The sequence below is a fragment of the Lagopus muta genome, chromosome Z, assembly GCF_023343835.1.
Source record: "Lagopus muta isolate bLagMut1 chromosome Z, bLagMut1 primary, whole genome shotgun sequence".
NCBI classification, from domain to species: domain Eukaryota; kingdom Metazoa; phylum Chordata; class Aves; order Galliformes; family Phasianidae; genus Lagopus; species Lagopus muta.
In genome coordinates, this window is record NC_064472.1 from 14454170 (window position 1) to 14473083 (window position 18914).

Here is an 18914-nt window from a genome sequence, read left to right on the forward strand (position 1 = left end):
AGGTAATTGGAGGGCTGGAGCACTTCTCATTTCCTGGGCAACCTGATTTAGTGGGTGGCATCCCAGCCTGTGGCAGGAGGGTTGGAACTGATGATCTTTTAAGTTCTGTTCCTACATAAGCCATTTTATGACTCTGATTACTTCAACAATAAGAGAAGGGAGATAATTCTGGCCAGGTAACTTACAAATCACATACCCATAATTTATACAATTTATGTTAAGCTAGTTTTAGGTTAAGAATTGGAAACGTGATAACTGTTCTCATGCAGATTAAAGAACTGAGCCCTTCTGTATTTACTTCTTGATATAGTCCTGGCTTTGCTAACCCTTAACTGAGTTATATGGAGGCAAGTTTACAGCTTTGCTCTTCAGTGAAATTGAAACTTGTAATGCACAATGTGTGATGGGAAATGTACATCTGCACATTTTCTAGATTGATATTAACAAAGTATTCTGCTCTGAATAAGGATTTTGTGTATCCTAAATGAATGCATTGTATTCTTTCCTTAAAAATTAAACAGATGCCTTGTTATTTGAAATCTGAGATATTGAAAGTGCCCCATAGATATGGCAAGAGTAATTTGTGCCTCACTGACATTTACAGTGCAGTGGAAGATAACACAAGGCAGAGCTTGAATTAGATTTTGAGAGTGCTGGTAGTTCTGCTGAATATGCTGGAAAAAAAATTAGTGTGTGCCAGAAGTAGCAGAGATGTTTGTAAAATAACTGCTGTAAAATATTCCAGTAAGTGGCATTTCTTTAGCTGTTAACACTCACAATCTACCAGGTTGGCACACCTCTCTGTCTTTTAAATACAGCTGTGCTAATTTTTTTGCATACAACACACACAGTATGGAAACCATTCATGGTGCTATAAGTGCTTGAGAAAAGCTAAGGGTATGGAAATGAAATTGGCTCTGTTCTATTCCTCCACAGTCTGGAAAAGCTTACAGGCATACAGGGCTTCTCTCTTTTGGCCTTTCAACTTCAGGGAAGACATTGCCTAAAATGAAAATGTCACTGTGTAAATGCTGTGTTGACAATGAATGTATCCATCAGTTTGATACTAAAATGCTGTAATACTTTTCTGATCAGGCCACTTGTTTAGTGATGTTAAGCTACATGACCGTTTGTGTCATGTCCCCTTGTTTGTGACCGGGATCAGATCCAGATCCTCAGTCAAAAATGTTACTAGTAGACCAATATGTACTTAATCATAAAAAAGAAATACACTCTTATTTTTTAGCTTTATGGTCATTCTTCATGCCTTTGTTTTATCAGTTCATCATATAATTTGAAGTGTTTGCTTTTTACCAGTTAATGAAACAGTCATCAGTAGAACAATGTAATTTCCTGTTAAATAAATAGAGTTAAATTCTACTGCTGTTGAGTCATATGGTACTGCAGACTTGAAATCAAAGTTAGGATTCAGTTTGAACAAGTCTGGCAAAGACAGGTATTATGTCCTGGCAAAATTATGAAGGCAGTCATGTTTTATTAACTATTATGCCTAAAATAGAAAAGAAATTAAGGATGTAAGCATAGAAGTATACCACAAAAAGTATTTACTTTTTTTTTAGTAAAATACTCTGTACTCCTTGGTGTAGCCACTTCTGTTCTGGCTCCATGCTCAGAAGATAGAATTCTGGGTACACAGCAACTCATAAATTTGCTGTTTGAAAATTATTTGTGGAAAGCGGATTTTCCAGGCTAAATATAATACACTGAGCCAGTGTGAAAATCAGATAAATCTATGGAAGTCTACCCTCACATATGTGGTTTTATGTGCCTTAAAAATACGTAGCAACAAATCAAGTCTTACTCTATAGGTACCACTCTAGAGTTTATTACGTGTCACTAGGAAAAATATGTCAGTATGGTTTGGTCATTGCAGAAGTACATAAGATGTAAATCTCAATTTTGGAAATGCTGATCTCAACATTCCGACTTCGCTGCGTTTGACTCACTGTTAGCTGAGTAACTGCAGGCTGCTTTACTCCATCCACACCCTTTGCCTATCTTGCAGTGGATTCTCTCTCACCATGCTCTTTTCATCTTTTTTCCTCTTGAAGGCACACACTTGCTATTCTGCTTGAATTACTGACAGAGTCCAAGAAATGGGAAAAAGGAACAAAGGGAAACAAGTGCTGCTCTTGAAAAAGCAGCAGCTCCCTGTATCTCCCTTCACTGATGGCAACAAGAAGTGTTCTCTACTTCGGGCTGTGGGTGGCAGGATATAACGAGAAAGGAAGGGTTCAAACAGGCTTCATGGATTTCTTCCCTTCCAGGTAGAGGTGGCACAAGCTGAATAGCATATTTTCATGGGCACGATCTGCTTTATTAACTACATACAAAAATCAAACAAACCAAAAAACTACTTAAAGAATCCCGTTCTTAAAGTAAGCTAGTCTTCAGTTTCGTATGCTTCTCTTTGAAGTTCTGCTATCATCTCCATTGATTTATGCATGAGCTCCTAGTACAGCTGCTTGTTAACATATCACATGACTTCCAGTCACACCAGTAAAGTAAATATACTTCTCCCGTCAGGACAAATTCTTTTTGGGGAAAAAGTATCTTTCAGGTTGTTTCAAATAAGCTGTTTGCTAAAAAATCACGTACTATATTATGCAAGCTTCCTACTTACCAGTGGTATAATACTTCAGCATTTCAAATCTCAATTTCTTCTTCAGATCCTTCCTCATTATTCAAGCATATGTACAAGCATGCCTGGCGCTATTTGTAGTGAAATCTAGAACAATTATCTGCATCACTGGTACTGATCTCTGTACATGTTTTAATTATTAAGACTTAAAATCTAGTAAAACCCTTCAATCTGAATGGAAAGAAAAAGACACAGAAAAATTAAAGTACAACTGTAAGTGTTTTGTAAATGCTACATTTTGAAGACATTCCTATTCTGTAAGGGCACAGCCATTGTGTACCTACCGTCTGAGCTATTTGGGAGGAACCTGGCTAAGCCCAGGGTCTGTGCTTTTTTGTGAATCTCTGTGTACCATAGAGAGCATCTGAGACTGGAGGGAACCTGCTTGTCTGTAATTAAAAGCCAGCCCAAACCAGACCTTGCTTACCAACAAAGTAATTTATAGACTACTGTAATTCTGCATTAATTGTTCTCTGCAACCCACAGAATAGCTAACATTTGGATTTACTTTCTAATCTTTGAAGGAGCGTGGGGCTTTTTTTACATGTAGTTAAAGCACCCTGTATCAATTTATATTCAGAGCTAGCTGATAACGTGACTGATAAGTTCTCTAATCTTTGCAGGCAATCACTTATATAATCTGTGAAAGCAGCAACAGAATAATATCTTCAAGTAATTCTGTTGAGTCATTATTCTTTCTAGCATGTGAGTCCAGTCACCTGTTATCAAGTTTGATTGCAGTGCAGATATTTGCATGCAATAAATGAACTATAAATAAGGACTAATTTACACACCACAGCAATTCAAAACTAATGACTCTGTCTACTATGATATTCTGTGGTATAATTAGTGTTGGGAAAATGATCTATGGAGATAATGATTTATCTAAGGTTGCATTGCAGTGCGTAGTAGGACTTAGGAACAGTCAGACCCACTGTCCTCATTGTGAATGCTGTTGTTTACAGACAATTCAAGTGTGATTGCTTTGTGTTCTGTACATTTTTGGGAGGAGATGGTGTGTATCATCATGGTAAAAGATGCTACAAGAAGGATGTGGAACTATTGGAGTGGGTCCAGAGGAGGGTCACGAAGATTATCAGAGGCCTGGAGCATCTTTCCTATGATGAAAAGCTGAAGGAGTTGGGCTTGTTGAGCTTGAAGTAGAGAAGTCTCTGGTGATGCCTCACTGTGGCCTTGAGAAGAGCTCATAAACAGGAAGTAGAGTGACTATTTACATAGTCTAATAGCTATAGGGCAAGGGGAAACAGCTTTAAACTAAAAGAGAGGGAATTTAGATTAGATGTTAGGAAGATATTCTACTGCTGAGAAGTTGTCAGACACTGGCACAGGCTGCCCAGAGGAGCTTTGGTTGCATCCATCCAGGTTTTCTAGGCCAGGTTGGATGGGGCCATGGACAGCCTAAGTTGGTGAGTGACAACCCTGCCTACAGCAGGGTGTTGGAGCTCAGTTGTCTTTAAGATCCCTTCCAACTTGGGCCACTCAATGATTCTGTGATCATTAGGATCTTTTGTACAAACAAACAAAAAATCATCTTTGAACTTACATGGTAAGGTCTTTCCAGAGATGGAAGAAGCCTGTTACATTTCAAATATACTTGTGATACTATACTTAGTGTAACAACCACAAAAGGGACTATTGTGTAGCTCTTTCTCTTTTATATAGACAGTTTCTGAGCATGATCATGGTAGTGAAACTGAAAGTTGTAGTTTAATCTGCAGGGCCAAGCACTGAGTGGGAATGTTACTGATACACTGATTAAAATTGAAAGGACCAGTTGTTAGGGCTTCTGCTTACAGGCTTTGTGAAGGCAGTGTTGCCACTTCCTTCATTATGGAAGGGATGCAGTGGGGATGCAAGGCTGCACGAAAGAGCTAATGATAGTCTTATAATGATAGCAGAAAAGACCCTGCTAGGGTTGTACAAACTTTTCTGTGGCTACAGTGCAATGTCCTCACCCTTAGTCAACTCATTTTTAGCATACTGTGTGCATCTAATGTAAGTTGTGAGATCTAGCTTGGTATAGTGTTTTGTTGAGTAGCCCTCTTGAAATTGGCAAGAGTATGAGCAACAATTCTGGTGGAAGTGGATGAAGGATGAGGACTCTCAGCTGCCCCTTATGGAGGGTAATTTGTCAAGTTTACCTGTAGACAACCATTTCCTTGTGCTCCTGTGTAAAGTAACAATGATAGGAATGAAGAAATGGGAATGCATTTGTCTGCTTTCATTACAAAAAATGTTGAATTTGCTCCAAAGTTTCACTGTCTTTAAACATGATGGGCTTCCTGCAGGCAGGGATTTATCACATTCTTTGAATGAGATGTACTGCCACGTGCAGCCAGCCTGGCTTAAGCTGAGCTTAAGCTTACTCTTCTGCATGTAGTATGCATGCAGAACTGTGTCTGTATTAATCCCTTAATACGGAGGGGAGAGATTTACATCCACTGTACTCTAGTAGTTACTGTAGCTAAAGACTGTTGTATATTCTTTCTGTTCACAAGATAGAGCTATATATTTATTAAGAAATTTTTGCTAATTACTCAGGACTTTCAGACGAATTAGTCTTTCTAATAGTTACCATTCTTAATCTCTTAATGCAGATGATTAGCTGTGTTATGGTTTGCTGAGGTTTTTTTGAGAGGGCTGGCAATAAATTCACTGTTCTCATTAACACACTGGGGCAGATAAATCACTGGCTACAGCAGCTCTCCACTTGTTACTCTACTGCGGGGCAGCGGTGTAAATGTAGGCAAGCTGCTTCCTTTCCTTGTGTGAAGATGGATGAAGGCACTGAGCCCACTGTAGACTGTATGGAAAACACTGTTAGAAAACATTAAAAGATCTCTTCATAAATAGATTTGGCAAATTAGCATTAAAATTGGTAACCTCATTTCTATTGTTTATTGCCTATTTGACAGGAAGGCCTTAAATTTTTCGTTAGTAGTAGAGGGGCATGGGGTCTCAGTGAGCTCTTTCAGTTTCAGATACAGATTTTTAATTGCCATCTGCAATCACCAGCTGCTACCTTTCTTACTCCAAAACCAGACTTCCTTGATGCCTACTTAGAAGATTAACTGCATGATTTTCATCTTTGCTGAACTAGTGACTTTTAAATAGGTCGCTATGTATAGGGACTGTAAGCACATGCACACAAATTAAAAAGAAAAAAACACATTTGTGAAGAATTTTTTCAGGACCAGTACTAATTGAGATGGCTCAAATAATGGCAGTGATATCTCTGAAAATGTGATCTAGGAGAAAAGTTGCTTTGAGTCCTTAGAAGAGAAAGCACAAGACTCAGTAAATACATTACATTTGAATTAATTCAGGTAATGAAATGAGCTGTTTTCTCTTTCTCTGTTTGGAAATACTGCTCATACTAGCCTTGGAAAAAGAGCAGCTTAGCAGCTTATGTCCAATGGCTGTTGGCTTAAAAGATGTTGATAGCTGTATCACAAGAATGTGTTTAATTCAAACACAAAGGCTATAGACATCCTGTTTGGATGGAAATAAAAATGCTGATGTGTTTTTAGACTACTTGTGATGGATATAGTCAACTTCTTTTAATGTGAGATACTTTATCAAAGCTTTCTTCAAACTCTGTGTTTGGATATTCTAATTTCCAGATCTTACCAATGAAAGTAGAGGAAGACGTTAAGTGACTTTTTGAATCTTTGGACAGCAGTCTTCAATGAGTTATTTGCAGCTTTATGAAAATGTACTTTTACAATGCTGCATGTAAAAAAAATAACATTTTTTCCCCATAATAGTACCATATGATCTCTCTCAGGTTTGCATTTACTTAGACAATTAAGAATGGAGCTCAGAATTTTTTGTGAGGTCATGTAAAGTGGTTTTTAAACACTTTTAAAGTGTGCAGTTGTTCAAAGCAGTGAGCTGCTTTTGGTAGATGCACACAGTTCATATATTCAGATTTACATGGACCTAAAGCACAAAAACTGTGGGGAACAGAGCCAGGAAGCTAAGCTGGTATCATGTTACAGAAGACAACTTCTTAAAAAGATAATTGTACCTGATATTTACTTGATCATTTGGCTGTAAGTGAAATCAATATAAATCGTATCTTAAAACTTGTATGAATTTCAGGACACGCAAAGCTGCACGAATTTAAATGCACTTTTTACTGATATACTCTCTCTTAAACTAGTTAGTCATTATTTGTTGACCAAGCAATTGGCAGCATGTGAAATGTGGAAGCTTTTCTGCTGCTTTCTGCAGATAATCAGTGTGAATATGTGAACACTTAGAGTCAAAAATGGCCATCTAGAAATTCTGTTCCGGTACTTCTTCCCTTACAAACTTTCATTTAATTCAGTATTTAGGTCAGGAAGTTCCTTAATGTCTTACAGGCTTTTTATGTAGTGTTTAGTCTGATTAGCAGCACATGAATAATGCAGCATTCAGTTGAACCATGTAATTAATTTGTCCCATCTTAATGAACTGTTAAGTAGTTCCATTAGTCTAGGATAAACACTAGGGTCTTTAACCAGAGTTTTGCAGCTTTTTGAAGATATCTTCCATGGAAGAGAAAAGCTTTGTATAAATACAATTAAAAATGAACTCCCTGCCTCCTGACAACAAATATACTCAAAGATCTGAAGGGCAAGCTTGAGTTCAAGGTGATTAAAAGAAACTGAGGAAAACTGCTTGGCTGTAACCAAACCTGGATTCACTGTGGTCAGCAGAAACTTAATTATTTATAATCACTTGATTGGCAGCAATCTCTGCCTATAATCAGTTGATCCTGTTGCAGAAAAGTGGAAGAGCTGAGGTGCTGATTTCTTTATAATAAGAGTTCTGGAGCCTGATTGGCTATAGTTGCCCACGTGCTTGTTAGTACACTTGCTAATTTGCGTGATGTGAATCCTAGCTTTTAGAGGGGAGAATTATAATGCCATGTTCTTGTAGTTATTCTCCAGTTCTTGCAGCTGAATTAACTTACAAGAGCTTTTAGTAAAAGCTCAGCATAGTGTCTGAAGTCTGGATTCATTAAATAACATCCAAGAATCTATAACCATTTGGTCTATTACCAGTCTAAGTTCAGTTTAAGTAAGAGTAATTATATGATAAAGTTGTCAAGGGGGAAAAGAAATTTTTTATTTTAAAAAAAGTAATTGTTTTTACAGATTTTGTTTCCAGCTTGAATACTTAAATCTGTTATAAATGATTTAACTTACATAGAGCTGTAATTAAGAACATAGAATTGTCTCTATTCCATACTTTCAGTTTATTATGAAGATATACTTCTTAATAACACCCAGATTTGCATCAAACCATGTGTAATTACTGCAGCTTTGTGCCAGACCTTCATTCTTTCCCAGTGGTGCTGTCTTTTGTTTTTGTGAGTTTGTTGGGTTGTTTAGTTGGTTTTTGTGTTTGTTTGTTTGTTTGTTTTTGAGAAATTCACCCTCTCTGAGATTTGTTTATTTGCTACACATAACTTCTGTTTCTGTGGTATTATGTCTTGTTCTTTTCATATCCTGAATTACCACGGACCCTAGGTGAGTGTTCTGCTATTCATCCCAACTGAGGCAATCCATTACTTCTGTTTCTTAAGATAGTCAAGTATATGGCACTGAGAGGACTCAATAACAGCAGGCAATCATCCAGGCGTTGATGGTGACTCAGTCAAGCTGTAATATCAGCACGCAAGCAGAAAAGTCTTTAGGTCTGTGGCAGCTTTAGATTGTGTTGCTTTGAAGGTTTTTAATTCATTTCATCTGCGAATGACTCTGTACTGTTGGCATTTATTGAAGTGAAAGTGAGCAGGCGATGTGATTTCAGCTATGCGTATTGAGCGAAACCTGGATGAATTTTGTAACATAAGCAGGGAAATAAGATTTTCTTTTCCTGCCACTGATCTTGCCATGAGATGGCTTGTAAGGAATGTACGCGCTCCCAGAAATAAAGGTATTTCCTCCCAAAAATTCAGCAAGGGTATGCTTATATATTTGGTATTTGAATACATGTGCTTTAGAGTGGCACAGAATTTGTGAGCCTGAATTTGCATTTGCTTCTTCTCTCATCCACGGGCACTGTGACCTCTTGCGTGCTTGCCTGTTTGAGATTTAATGAAATGGTAACATACAAAATGGCAAAATACGAAAAATGTAAATCTTATGGGTTAGTCCTTCTTTCAGTTATGTTGTTTGGTTTGCAGTATGAAGCCACCTTTGGTTCTGGAATAGTTGCACATGTGTTGTTTGGCAAGCCAAGTGAAACTGAAGGAGGTTGTAGGGGAAAAAAAATCTCATATTTGGAGTGCTTGGAGTACAGTGAGTTAATGGAGATGGCAAAAGCAGAAATTCCTTCTTAGGCACAGTTTAATGAAGTGTAATATTTTTCTCTTTCCTTTAGGTCCTTTCAGATTCAGGAGCTATCTAAACATAAAACTTCCACTTCAAAGAACAGTTTTGTATATAAGCAGAACTATTTATGACTTGCTCCAAATTCAATATTGTTATCTGTCCAGAGTAGATACAAACCATTCAGTATGCTCTAACTAAACAATTTATTTTCTCAGGGATTTTCTTAGTCTAGCTTCCCCAGTCTGTGCTGACTGTGTTCACGTCCCACTGAAGAGTTGTGTTTAAATTCACTTGTGATTGACCTTACTCCAACACAGCTATAGAAAAGGGCCAGGAATTTTTCTGTCCTTTTTATAACTCCTGGCTCTCTTTCTCTACTGAAGCAATTAGCCTGAGCTGACCTCTAGCCAAATGTTCCTGTGGTCAAATTTCAGCTGCCTTGAGGACAGTCAGCTGTTGTAATTATTTTTCTGGTTTTAGCTCTCTTCGTTCTTTCAAACTGCAGGAGTTAGGTAAGATATAGATTATTAGAATATATGCTTTAGAATAGCATGTGTTACAGGCACTGGAATTTTTTAATCTGCTCAGTAACAAGAAGTGTATTTGTGATACTTGTCTTTCATAGATGTACAGACATAATTTTCGGGACGTTGATGTTAGTAGATTATAAAAGGTCAAGTTTGTCCTAGAGCTGATCAGAAGAGAAAAGCTGACTCTCACTAGGTTAATGTTGCAGCCTCTGAACAATACTGCTCTTGTGAGCTTGCACAAGTGTTTTAGAGGAACAGCAGGTTGTTACAAAACAGATATCTGAGAACTTTCAATAAGAAAGTTGACTACTGGTGTAGCAGATGGTGCTTCAAAGGAATCCTCTCTGCAAAATCTTGTTCTGTATCACCAAAAGCAGTATCATGATGGGGCAGCTGCTTCGCAACAGATTTTCTCCCATAATCCCGTAGACATGCATGGTGGTACAGCTGTGCCTTGACCTCCAGAAGTTCTGAAGTAGAAGACTTACTGCATATCAGCAGTGCTTTCTGTTTACATGCTGGGTGCAGAGGGGATACAAACCCTAGTGCTTCACATCCCTTGCAATGCTCCTTTTGGCTGGGGAAGGTCTTGGGCATGAGACTTATCACACGGGCTCTGGCGAGGAAGCGGAGTTTCCTTTTTCCATGGCCTATATGAAGCATAAAAGACTTTCCGTGTTTTCAGATGAGAGCAGTCATAATTTTTGAGCTCAATCCTGTCTGTACTGGGCATGTTCAGAATAAACCTGTTTGCTTTCTTATTACAATTTATAACAGATCTTTGTTAAAAATATTTATGGATTCATTTTTGTTGAAGCAGTTTCCTGATGGTATCACTACATGCAGCTATGTAAAAAAGAATGCCAGCACAAGAGGAAGAGCAGTATTGAAGTGGAACTGTGTCTATCTGCAGCATTAAGACCTTACTGAAGTTTAACGTGATGTCTGGCCTCTGGGATATGTCCAGACTCCTGGGTTAGTGCTCGAGCTGTCAGACCACTTTTCCTTGGAGGAAGTTGAGATAGCTCCTAGTTCCAGTGCAAACAAAGGGATAGCCTGTGGGAACCAATCCCCTTCTCATCAGGGAAGATCCTTGATATGGTGTGGTTACAGCAACCAAAATTCTACTTGCAGTTTTCTCTGAATGACCAACAGTGTTGATGATTTTGTATGGAGTTGGTTGGGTTGTAGGTTTTTTTGTAGCTGTTGTTAAGCAGAAAGAAGTAGGAGAGTTTGGAGAAGAGTGTTTTGAAAATTAGCAGATGTTGGTGGAGATAGGAGAACAGGGAAGTGTAAATAGAGGCAATGTGGGATGTCTGGATGTTATAGTAGAAGAGCAGGGTTGTAAATAAAGTAACGCTATGCTCACATCTGCAAAAGAGGGAGCAAAGCTTCAGAGAGAAAGTGGAAGGGCTGTGGGGATGGACTGTTCGTTAGAGTGGAAATGTTCTAAGAGGGGAGGAACTGACAAATGCAGTGAAGAAGAAAATTTATTAATAAGAGACAACAAGAATCCTTTAGTCATGAATACGGATGGAATGGGGACTCGAGCTAGATAAAAATGTAGCTGTGCTGGGATGAATCTCATACTGTATCTACTCTGCAAGTACGAGAGTTAGTTTCTAGTTGCTCTCTGAACTTCTACCCAGTCCTGTGCTTTCTGGCAGCAACTGCCTTCCACCACTCCTCAGTTTTGCTCCACAGGCTCTCACATCAGCCCTAACGCCTCACAAGCCTGCATCCCTCCAAGCTCTAAGACTTCTGCCCCTTTGGACAGAGCTGTGTCTGCTGGGAAAGGGACAAGCACTGCAGCTGGACATTCCTGTAGCAGCCCCAGCACAAAAGGAAGCACCTTCCAGTTTGTCTTTGCAGTTGTATGTTAGGCTTTGCAATGTAGTTGGAATAAATTTTCCCCATGCTGGGCTTGAAACTGGAGAATTATTGAGTAGTTTTGCTAATGAGGGTGTGAGAAATACATTCTGATTTTCCAGTTTTGTTCTAAACAGCATGAATGAGAAATCTGGCATTAATAATAATTGCTTTTTTTTCCTGCAGTGTGAGTAATCTGTTCTCTTGCGGTGAGAAAATTAAGTAAAGCGAATTATCTTTTAAGTTCAATGTGAACATAGTTTTCCATGCTCAGCATGCTTGTGTCTTACAGTTGATTGAATTCAAACTTTGCTAACTCTGGTAGGACTATTTTAGCAGCCAAGTTTGCTAGCACCAGTTGTTTTATTCAGTAGCACCCAGTTAAAATATTGTTCCACAGTGGACTCAATAGTTTGATTTATTCTGCTGATCTGTTATGTCAGATGGAAAAGGAGAATGTCTAGCTGAAAATACTTCAGTGTATAATCAAAGTTTGTTGTACTACTTTGTGGACAAATATAAAAGTGCTATTTCTCTGTCCCCTCAGAACTCGTTTTTCACTTTGTGCGGATCTAGACTCATGAAGTATTATATATGTCCTGCAAAGATAAACAGCGTCTGGGGAGCATGAGCTTGAAGTCTTTGTTCCCCGAGAGAGATTGTTCTTTCCTACCTTAAGATTTAACCTAGGCTAGTTGTTGAGATCCGTTCCCCACAGGCTGCTCCATATGGAGTGTGGTTACTTTGGTTGCAGTCTGGAAGCAAGCTAAAAATTGACAATACTGATTTTCTTCTTCTATATTAAATGAACTAGTGACCCATGAGCTAGTCTTCTTTTAATATGACTATTTTACTATCTATCTCCTAATTCAAAATCAGGAGATACTGCAACTAACTATGCTGTAAACTAAATATGCTTCTAGTTTAGATTCAATCAGAAATTTGATGGAAATAGATAATAATTGAAGTGTCATGTACCCATAATAATATTAGTTTATAAAGAAATTCTTGTTGTTCTTTGTTAATACAGAATTAGAGGTATGGATCTTCGGCATCTGCTGTTTACTTTGGCACTGGTCTGTGCAAATGACTCACTTTCTGCAAGTGATGGTAAGTTTAATGATATCATTCTGTGCCTTTGTGTATGTAGTACTTTAAATACAGAGTGATTTTGTATTATATGCATCAGGACTGTGCAAGTTCCTTGATTGTGTTACCTGGGCGCGAAATGTGAAACATATGTCAGTCTTATTGTAAAGACGGTGGGTAAGATGGAGACAGCAGGTGGGAAAATAAAAGAGAAGTTCATAGACAACTGTGTGGTATGCAAGCAGTCTGAATCAATGATGATGTTAGATCTTAAGGTTTTCTTTGTTCATGTACTAAAATTATGTAAGAATTGTGTGGTGTTAATTTTTTAATTGAAACTTTTTCTTGTTTTTTAACAAGCATATTTAGTATATTTCCCTGATAAAAGTAGAACTATTTGAAAGTACAGAGGAAGTACTTTAAGGCTGGGTGTATTTGAACTGAGGCCAATATGAACAAGTTGCATAAGAAATACACTTAGAAATTTTTAAGTAGATGCTAGGAAAGGGATTTGAAATGAACATGTAAACTTAGACAGCCAGATGGCTGAGGGTAGCTAGAAGAAACCTTTTTATCCAGGTGAAGCTCTGTTCACGATTCACCAGATTGCCCAGGATTCACATGCACAGAATGTACCTCTGACTTTCCTCAGTCATTCTCTTTCCAAACGTATTCACCCTAACTCATCCATTTTTAGATTTAATGTAGGGCTGGAAATTAATCCTTCCAGCTGAGCTTTCTCTGATGCTTTGTCCTCTTGCAACTAGCAACGCTCTGTAGCCCATTTCTTTATCACCCAGACGCCTGCCTTGAACCTGGTTGGTCCTTTTTGGAGTGGTCTTTTTTACTCATTTAGGACAAGAACTTCCTGTTAACTTCAGTGGGAAATTTGTTGTTGTGATCAGACTGATCTGCTAGCACCAATTATGATCTACTCCTGTAAACAAATACAGAACTGAATCTGCTCTGTCTTGTTCTGGCCTTTGGGGAGAACAGTATGTTTTCCATAATTACTAATCTTACACAAAGGTGCTGCCGCTTCTCCCAAAACTGCAGAGCTGCAGAACTGGTGGGGCTCCTTAAGCAGGTACCCCTCCTTACCTTGTGGCTGAAGCCAGTGCTAGCAGAGAAAGTCAGGGCAGCTTGATGAGTAATTTGGAAAAAATTGAGTGGATGCAGCTTCCACAGCAAGCTGTAAACAGACTGATAAAATACTCAATAAAAATTTCTCACATCCCTCACTTTATTTCCTTTTTCTTTGCTCGTTAGTTCCAATCCTGCTTAAGCATTACCAAATGGGAATTAAGTACAGATAGAGTTGCCAGCCATGCTTTGTTAGTCCTTCTGGTGTTATTTTCAGAATATGATATGAAATGAAAGGGCTGTGTAATAGTTGCTTATAAACATAACTGGTTAAAGGTGTAATATTCTTTCTCCCTGATACAGTTATGCATTATCTTGGAGTTTCATACTTAGTATTTCTAACTACTTGTATTTGCAGAACTACTGGAGAAATACAAGGGGTATTACCTTGTTGTTAATGGGGACAATAGGCTGCAGTAAGATATAATTAGAACTCAGATGATCAATTTTCAGAGAACTCTTCTTTAAAGATCAGTTATTAATAAGAGCTCAGGTTGGAAGAAGACAAGTGTCTGTATTAACTTCCATGTTTGTGGGTCAGATTCTTGTCCTCAGTCTTATTAGGCATCAGATCATATATAAAATTAGATTTTCTACTGCTAGTTAAGGTATTTTCTGTAACATCTACCAAATTTAATTTGAATTCCAAATGTAGCTGGCTGCTGAATGGATCAAGATTTCTCTTTTGTTCTCTACTTTCATTTCCTCCTTAAAGGAGTACTTTCATTCTGCTACTTGCATGTTCCAGTTGAAATGAGAGTGCCTATTTAAGAAGTGTATAAGGAATCGTGTTTAATGAAGTGTTTGTTTTTGCATTAGAGTTGGTCTTTAATAACGTTAAGCCTTTATTTACTTTATTCTGTATCCTTTTCTATCTTCAATTTTTTTTTTTTTAAAGAGAAGGTTTATGATAGGAATTTGCTGAATAAAGGTCTATGCTTTTTTTTTTTTTTTTTTTTTTTTTTTTTTCCTGTTGCATAGCACTCCTTTAGTTAGGTGTGTGAAGTGAAATAAACTTTGCAAATTCCTCCTTGGTTCTGCTGAAATGTGGAAAGTTGGTATTTCTAAGTGAAATATGAGACATGTACCAGCTTCTATTCACTGCGTTTCAGAATGAAAGTCGTACAGCCAGTAGAACAAAAATGAATGTGTCCTGACTTGATCCTTTCTCCACTGTGTCTGTATGTTACAGTACCTTCATTAAGTGGGCAAAAATAAGCCCTACTTGGATGTAGTTTAGTGAACCAATGGATTGCTCTCACAATATATATAAAAGCCCACATGGGCTTTTAAATCTTTCCAGCTGAGGTGTGGTCCAGATGTCCTAGGTAAATATCTTCACGTTACAAACAAAACTCAACCACAGTGTCACCTTTTATCTGAAGGCTTTGTCTATAGTAACTTGATTAAATAGCAATTTCTGTGAGCTTACCTCCAGAGTCAAGAACTCAAAAACATTTTAATTGTGTTCCTGTTATTAAATCCAGGATACAGTGCTAACTGCATGTGTCCTGATTTGCAGTAATGCTATGAAACTGTGTGCGAAGTGACAGCACTTTGTCATCCTGAAAATAAGTTTTTAACAGTAATCTACTCCTGAGGTCCTAGCGCTTCTGTGCTGAGTGTGTGGCAGATGGTTGGCTAAAAAAGTCAGACAAGGAAGTTTAACTTGAACAGGAATATGGGAGATAATAGCGTGGAGAACGCCCATGTGTCATTCTTGCCTGATGTAGATGAGGTTGGTTTTTTGCCAGTGGAGTTTTTCTTTTCCCTCTCCCCGCTCCCCGCTCTCCTTTTTCTCTTTCTTTTTTTTTTTTTTCCATGTGGGTGTGCCTGTTTCTCCAAACAGCTTCCAGCCACTCTCCCAGCTCATTTCTAGGTGATGAACCCTGACAATTTCATAAAGCTCTGCCCAGCACAGACTTGCTGAGACCTTCCTATAAGCTTAGTTTGATGTAATACATACTGGATTTGTTGCCACTGGGACTGGATGGATCTGCAGTGTCAGATTTACTGAAGAAGTTCACTTCAGAAATTGTTGCTTGTTTGTTTTTATGGCAGCATGGTATAATATTAGCAAATCTGATACCAAAGCACTTTACTGACACAGTGTACACTGATACATGAAAGGAAAGAACTGCATACTTTTGTGTCTTGAAAGTAAAGTTTATATTCAGCTGTACAAGCGCCTGTGCTTTGAGCTGAATCTCAGCAGTGGGGTCAGATCCACCCTTGGCACACACTTAAATCCCATACGTGTTTCCTCCTGGCAGGAAAACTGCTGTGAGGCCAGCGGCTGGCAGGAGAACTGCACAGCATTCAGGACCAGATCTTGGACATTTAGTAACATGTTTGCTTTCTGCTACGTCTGCTGGAGGCTTTCCACTGATTTCGTTTTCACGTTCTCCTTCTGCCAAGAGCCTGGCTTGCCAGCTGCTTAAACAAGCAAAGTCACAGGGTGCCCACCATCACTGAGATGGAGATGCTAAATGTGGCCAAATATGTCTGCTACACCAGAGCTTCAAGTGTGGGCCAGAGTTGTGCAGTTTGGGGACTTGCAGCCTCCTGCCAGCTGGACACTGAGCCACACACAGCCCATGTTCTGGAGATGCCTGCAACAGTAATGGCACAGTACAGGCAGAGAGAAAGTATTAAGGTCACAATAGCGGGAAAGTAATTTTCAATGTTGTAATTAAAGCAAAAGGCCCATTTTCATATCCCTGAAAACATGTTTGTAAAGTCAGTAGAACTGCAATTCCTGAGAATTTAGGTTGTTTTGAAGGTGTGGGATTATGTGCTTTTGAAAATTGTAGAGCTTTGTTTTTAGGTAACAAGGCATGTAAACAAGAGACAGGAGAGGTTCATGGATGTTTTGCTGACCTTTGTGCAATAGTAGTCCTGCTTCAAGGAAAACTACAAGTTTGTATTCAAGTAGGCACCAGCTATTTGTCTTTGAGATTAATGTAACTATGGTGTTTCAAATATGTATCTAAGCATACACTTAAGTGTTTTGGCTCAGTGCGGCAGCTGACATCCAAAGGGGCCAAATTGCCACAGGCAGAGGTTACAAATGTTTAGGAAGTAAAATAAGTCTGCTTGTTCCTTGTCTACAACTGGTCGGTGCAGGTCACGTAAGGACGGAGAGGACAAACCTGGAATTAGTCCCAGTTAATAAAACAATACATAAGCTCATAGTTCCAAAACTAATTTCTTCCCAGTGAAAGAAGTAGGAAATGCCTCTTATCATTTCTTTATACTAAATTAAAGTTTATTCTATACTATTGCAGCTATGCTAATTCATTCTCTGCAGGTTTAATGAAATGTTTGTTTTTTCTGATAGAACTGTGAAAATATTTTTGAGTAAACTGTTTTTGTTCAACAATGATTTTAGGAGCTGTGAGCCTGAATTTACTGAATTTATTTATCTAGACTGACTTCAGAAATGAGTTTAATGTTTTGCATCACTTTTTTTTTTTTTTTTTTCAGTTAGTGCATGAAACTGTTATGCTCAAATGCTCTATTTTCCTTTTTTTTTTTTTTTTCAGAAGTACCCTTCTGAGACACTGAAATCCAGACTTTACTTCCCTGAAAATGTCTTTCTGATATGCTATTGTCTGCCCTCTTACTTGCTTGAGTGCTTTGTATGTATTCCATGTCCAAACTGAACTAAGTTTAGGTGTGCTCTAGGTGTCACACCTACCAATTATAGAACTAGGAATTTAATCCACAGGCTATGCATAGGCTTTGTTGTCATTAAAGACACTCCTGGACACCTCAGACATCTGTATGGGAACCACAGAGACAACACCAGACCTGTAGGACATCTGTATTGTCCTGGAATAACCAGAAACTTATTGAGCTCTATAAAAAGTTTAAGGCCAGGCATCTCAAATACCCCTGAACTTTATGTTTTAAGGCAACCGAATAAATTCCATCAGCTGTTCTTTTTTCTAGGGACAGTATTGATTCTCTCTGCACTGATTCTATGGGAGGTTGGATACCTAAGGATGACACTCATACATATATGAATCATATGGAAAACCTCTAGGTATCTAGAATACCTGCATGAGACTTGCAGACAACTTATAAAACTTACAGGAGATGTGTGCTTTTCCAGCAGATGCTGGAAAGCAGGCAGTCTGAGACTGTTACAGATGACTAGGCTACTGGATTCTGGCCTAACTTGAATAAATAGAAATATATATATAGGTGTCTGGGTGCCTGCATTTTGAACAGTCTCACGCTCATGTCTGCCTTAGAATATTCCTAATTGGAAAGGATCTGCAAGGATCAATGAATCCAGTGCCTTGTCTATATGGGCCTATATAATTCTGCATACATTCTATTGTGAAATTGTGTAGCTGCTCAGCCATATGCTATAGGTCTTCTACTGACAGCCAATGTAAAGAGTCTTCTTAAAGGATTGAAAAGATAACTAATGTCTACTTAATGTCACCATGAAGTTAAGTAGAAGACTGTAGTTGTCTATAGGCATTGATTTTACTTTTGTGATGCACAGAGGAATTCTTAATCTAAGCAGTAAGGTGCAGTTGAATTGAAGCATGTTCTTGGCTGAGAAAGGGAACTTTCCATTTCCTGGAGCTGGGAGATAGCAAGAACTTCGTTATCTGGTTTGAAATTCTCAGTAAGTATCAGTGACTCTGTAGGGTTTTGGCTGAACACATTTTGTGATTTAGGCAAACTCATATTGCAGACAATGCAGTGACAAGCCATTTCTCATGAACATTTATTTTTTAAATGATTTTTTTTTTTTTTTTTTTTTTTTTTTTTTTTGTGATGAGGAAAAGTTATATATTTCCATGTGTACTATTCTAATCTTGTTTGGAGTAGGAGAGGATAATGAGAAAAGGCAGAATCTCTACCTTAAGCTGCAGACTCCCTTACTTCTTCTATGTGAATAATAGTATCATAACATAGTTGGTAGTCATTGTGTTTGTTTTCTCTTAATTCTTCTAACTGATGAATTTTTGCCAGAGCCTCAATTATATAAGTAATAATTATGGAATACAAGTCAGAGCAGAGTTGGCAGTTAAAAAAAGTTCAACATTGCTGTCAGCTTGGTGAATCCTCTTTTACAGGAACAGCAGGAGAATTGTTGAGAATTCATATTTAAAAATAACAAGTTTTAAAACATTTTAAACAGGCAAAGTATTTAGAATATTTGCCTTATTCTCAGAAGTATTTCTGAGCAAGAAAAATACTCCATTATGTAGTAGAAATTGCCACAGAAGCCATTCTAGGAGCTGAGATGAG

At 38.1% G+C, this 18914-nt stretch overlaps 1 protein-coding gene across 5 annotated transcripts in view; it reads left to right on the forward strand.

The window, feature by feature from the left end:
* GHR (growth hormone receptor) overlaps positions 1-18914 on the forward strand; it is a 996322-nt gene that overhangs the window by 919190 nt on the left and 58218 nt on the right. For 3 of the 5 annotated variants that reach the window (XM_048930900.1, XM_048930901.1, XM_048930905.1), the window contains one exon: positions 12439-12518. In XM_048930900.1, the coding sequence (XP_048786857.1) occupies positions 12449-12518 (70 nt within the window). In that variant the 5' untranslated portion in view covers positions 12439-12448. Of the gene's footprint in view, positions 1-12436; positions 12519-18914 lie in introns of those variants that run through there. The other 2 variants (XM_048930902.1, XM_048930904.1) reach the window with 1 other exon arrangement.